Raw genomic sequence first — 4,881 nt, forward strand, 5'->3', positions numbered from 1 at the left:
TGTGATAGTTTTATCAGGCATACAAGCATGAGAAACCTCTCTTAATTGCCTTCTCTGGCTCTTTTTGTCACTTTTTAAATTATTTTTATATATGTATGTATGTATTATAGAAACATAGTCCCATTGTGTTGCCCACACTGTTTTTGAACTCCTGGGCTCCAGAGACCCTCCCAACTCAGCCTCCCAAAGTTCTGGGATTAAAAGCATGAATCACCATGCCCAGCCATATTTGTCACTTGTTTTTATTTAACACTATTAACTTCATTTTGATTCTGGAAACTTTTATAAATACAACTGATATTCATTTTAGTGTTTCTCAACATGACCTACAGACAACCCACATTACAAGCACTTGGGCTGCTTTAATGCAAGCAGATTCCTGGGGGCTTGCCTGCAACCTCCTAAGTTAGAAACACTGGGGCACTCTAAGGTACAAAGAATTTGAGAACCATTTGTTACTTGAGTGTTTATAACATGCTAGTCACTGTATGTAGTCCTTATTTGAGTAAACTCCTTTACAACAACCCTAAGAAGAGATGAATTATCCCTATCTTACATATGAAGAAATTGAGGCTTTACATTGTTGACTAGTGATGAAGAACTTGAATCCTTCTCAGTTGTTGAAAGACAAATGCTTTTTCGAGGATATCCCATCTGTCTCTAGTGTGAGCAGTCAGCTCTGATTTCTTAGGCATGCTTCCTAAACGTCATGACACATAATGACAGGCAATCTGTTGCTCAGATGAAAAACAATTTCTTCACAGACACACCATTTGGGAAAACAAATATTTGTTTAGGCTGGCTATATTGTGGACTGATTTCTTTGTCCCTGCACCTGTCTGCAAAAAACACAAATGACCTGGGATTACTGGTGCCGGGAAATGCATGCGGAATATCAAACAATTCTGTAGTGGTTTTAGGGTATAATGACATCATTAGAGGACATCCAGAATATCAATTCTCTTGACTTGTTTCTCTTCTGAGTCAGGGTTACCCATTTGTTTATTCCATAAATATTTATTGTATATCTATTATATGCCAGGTACTATTCTAGGCAGTGGGGATATGTAACATGCAAAAGAAACAAAAATCCTTGCTCTATCCTGTGGGCTTCTATCTCTACTTTACCCCAGTGACCCAGTAAAAAAAAGTAAATGGAGAGCCGTACTGCCACAGGTAATTTGACCACTTAGGAACATTTTCCAGTTATTTTGTATTTCTTTACACAATTCCTAGAAAAGCCTATGAAGCTTCATAAAGTAAAATGCAAAGTTTTGGAGGAGTGGAGTCTCAATAAATGAAAACATCCTTTAAAGAGTGTTTCGTTTTTATTTTATATTCAATATGTTTTATTCAATTATGGTGATTATACTTATAATATGAAATTGTCTAAAATGCATCCAGGGGAAACTTCTTCAAACTAGCTTCTGGGTCATTTTAACATGTCCTTATAATCTTTGAATATTTTCTTAGTTTCTGCCACAAGATGTCCCAGACTCATCTTATGCAATCCTTGACCAAAACTTGGGAGGTTTAAGGAGTTCTGGGATCCCTTCAGTGGAAAAATGGTATTTAGCTACCAAAACTTGTGCTTTGTGTGTGCTCATAGCTGCTGGATTTTCTTTTTCTTTTCTTTTTTTCTATATTTTACTTTAAGTTCTGAGATACATGTGCAGAACGTGCAGATTTGTCTTACCTAGGAATACATGTGCCATGGTGGTTTTCTGCACCTATCAACCCATCATCTAAGTTTTAAGCCCTGCATGCATTAGGTATTTGTCCTAATGCTCTCCCTCCCTTTGCCCTCCAACCCCCAATAGGCCCCAGCGTGTGATATTCCCCTTCCTGTGTCCATGTGATCTCATTGTTCAACTCCCACTTATGAGTGAGAACATGTGGTGTTTGGTTTTCTGTTCTTGTATTAGTTTACTGACAATGATGGCTTCCAGCTTCATCCATGTCCCTGCAAAAAACATGAACTCATTCTTTTCTATGGATGCATAGTATTCCATGGTGTATATGTGTCACATTTTCTTTATCCAGTCTATCATTGATGGACATTTCTTAAGTGTGTGGTTGGATTTATTATTATCACAAAGATAAGAGGAGTACTGGATGTTTAGTATGTAGTAGACAAGTATGAACACATCCTGCATCCATAGGGACAGCCCTATGCAAAGAAAAATGTTCCATTCCCTACACCCAGGCTCCCAATGCATATTTGTGCATTAGAAAATATTGTTATAATTACATCAGTTTGAAATCTACTCTGCTCTACAGACAAAGAAAACTTATATTTTGCAAGGTCCTCCTATATAACAATTTAATAAAACCAAGGAAAGATTGTGGTTTATTTTGTTTGGAACTTTGTCAAGACTTGATGAATTTGTCAGGAAAATATCACCAATATCAACGTGACTACTGATATTTGAGTCACCAACACATTAATGATGATTCTACATGTGTCGATTTTACTATCTATATCTCACTAAGTGATCCAGCATTTATATATTGAAATTCAAATTATTTTATAATACAACCTATATTATAATTATTTCATTATTTCTATTGTGAATTGTTTTTCTTTTACATCTATTTTACATTAGACTTAGGGTAGTTTACATACACATACATACATGTTTATACTTAGGTTACATCAACTATACATATTATGTCAAGAATCTAAAGGAAGCATTTCTAAATGTTTGTTTGACAAGAAGATTTTTCCAATATTATGGCATTTAGAACTATTGCTATAGACAATATCAACTTGGGATAACTGTCCTTTTAAGAACTATGTCCAGGGTTTCTTATAGAGACTGAGAAGTAATGCTGAGTCTCAACATTTTATACCCCAAATACCCATAAACAAAATCACATATTTTTTCACTTGGCAGAAACAGATAAACTCATTGGTCTTTACCCAAGCTTCACCCTAATTCTCAACCGGATTTCTTCCCTGGAATTCATGATAAATGTACCAAAGACTCCTGCGAAGTAACTAAGCAGATAATTTTTTCTGTGATTGTGGAAAAATACATTGTTATCACCCTCTAAACCATAGTGTTTAGAAGGTTTCAGTTTTCATAGGCTCTGAACAACTTGTCCATGCATAGCTGGGAACAGGAAAAGAATTTTTTTTTTCTCTCAGTGTCTAAATTAGACGAGCTGTTTCCTAGTTGGTTTTTATCCCATCATCCAGTCTTATTTTCTTATTAGCATTTAACATTAATTGACACTGTACTTATTTGTTTTTTATGTATCTCTCCCTTCTAAAATAAAAGCTCAGTAGGATAGGAGTCAGCCCTATCATCTTCACTGCTATATCCCACTGTCTGGAACAGCACATAGGGCTCAATAAATATTTTGTTTTTCAAGAAAAAATTAATAAACCTGTCAATAGCATGAAGGCTTTTCTGTTATTAAATGCATTTTATTACAATAAATATATTGAAGCTCAGAAAACTTCCATCACCTGCCCAAGGCAGCCAAAATTCCTGCTTAGTGTTGGTTATATTATTGCAGGTGCTTAGCATAGAAAATGCCATCATTTGGTGTTGGTTGAGGCAATTAAACTCTCTTCTACTCTATTTGTAGGTGCGGTATCCGTAAGCCATGCAGAGGAGCAATCACACAGTGACTGAGTTCATCCTGCTGGGCTTCACCACAGATCCAGGGATGCAGCTGGGCCTGTTTGTGGTGTTCCTGGGCGTGTACCCTCTGACTGTGGTAGGAAATAGCACCCTCATCATATTGATCTGTAATGACTCCCGCCTCCACACACCCATGTATTTTTTCATTGGAAATCTGTCATTTCTGGATCTCTGGTATTCCTCTGTCTACACCGCAAAGATCCTAGTGACCTGCATCTCTGAAGACAAAAGCATCTCTTTTGCTGGCTGCCTGTGTCAGTTCTTCTTCTCTGCTGGACTGGCCTATAGTGAGTGCTACCTGCTGGCTGCCATGGCTTATGACCGCTACGTGGCCATCTCCAAGCCCCTGCTTTACGCTCAGGCTATGCCAGAGAGATTGTGCATCTGTTTGGTTTTATATTCCTATACTGGGGGTTTTGTCAAAGCAATAATATTAACCAGCAACACATTCACACTGGATTTTTGTGGTGACAATGTCATTGATGACTTTTTCTGTGATGTCCCACCCCTGGTGAAGCTGGCATGCAGGGTGAGAGAGAGCTACCAGGCTGTACTGCACTTCCTGCTGGCCTCCAATGTCATCTCCCCTACTGTGCTCATCCTGGCCTCTTACTTCTCCATCATCGCCACCATCCTGAGGATCCGCTCCACCCAGGGCCGCCTCAAAGCCTTCTCCACATGCTCCTCCCACCTGATCTCTGTTACCTTATACTATGGCTCCATTCTCTACATCTACTCTCGGCCAAGTTCCAGCTACTCCCTTGAGAGGGACAAAATTGTTTCTACCTTTTATACTGTGCTGTTCCCCATGTTGAACCCTATGATCTACAGTCTGAGGAATAAAGACGTGAAAGAAGCTCTGAAAAAATTCTTCAAGTCAGCATAATCCAAAGTCTGAATTGACATAAAGTTCCCAAATCAGTGCTAAGTGATAACAAACTGCTCAGAGAGGTTATAGAACTAGATTTTTATTTCTTTTTTACCATTGAACAAAGTTCAATAGGAAAAAATTTGTTTCTTTGTACTTTTGTTTGCTTGTTTGTTTTTTATGGTTTTGATATCCGACTATAATATATACTACAGAATTGTAGGTTCAATTGGCTATTGATACAATTTTTAAAATTCAGTATCTCCGATTAATGCAAAATGGAAGAGTAATACTTCTGACATCCTAAAGTAAAACTAAATTTTACTTTGTTATTTCCCCTAATATTACCCAATTATTTTT

The 4,881-nt window shown here is 37.5% G+C and overlaps 1 protein-coding gene across 1 annotated transcript; it reads left to right on the top strand.

The window, feature by feature from the left end:
* The first annotated feature begins 3,615 nt into the window (after positions 1-3,615).
* On the top strand, positions 3,616-4,539 carry LOC105527151 (olfactory receptor 9G1). Its single transcript, XM_011963391.1, has one exon. The coding sequence runs from the start codon at positions 3,616-3,618 to the stop codon at positions 4,537-4,539; it is 924 nt and encodes a 307-aa protein (XP_011818781.1).
* Positions 4,540-4,881: the final 342 nt, after the last annotated feature.

This window comes from Colobus angolensis, unplaced genomic scaffold (assembly GCF_000951035.1).
Source record: "Colobus angolensis palliatus isolate OR3802 unplaced genomic scaffold, Cang.pa_1.0 Scaffold61, whole genome shotgun sequence".
Taxonomy (NCBI): Eukaryota; Metazoa; Chordata; class Mammalia; order Primates; family Cercopithecidae; genus Colobus; species Colobus angolensis.

Bases quoted from the DNA above. Each gene is read 5' to 3' on its own strand.
- LOC105527151 (XM_011963391.1), top strand. From the start codon at position 3,616: ATGCAGAGGAGCAATCACACAGTGACTGAGTTCATCCTGCTGGGCTTC.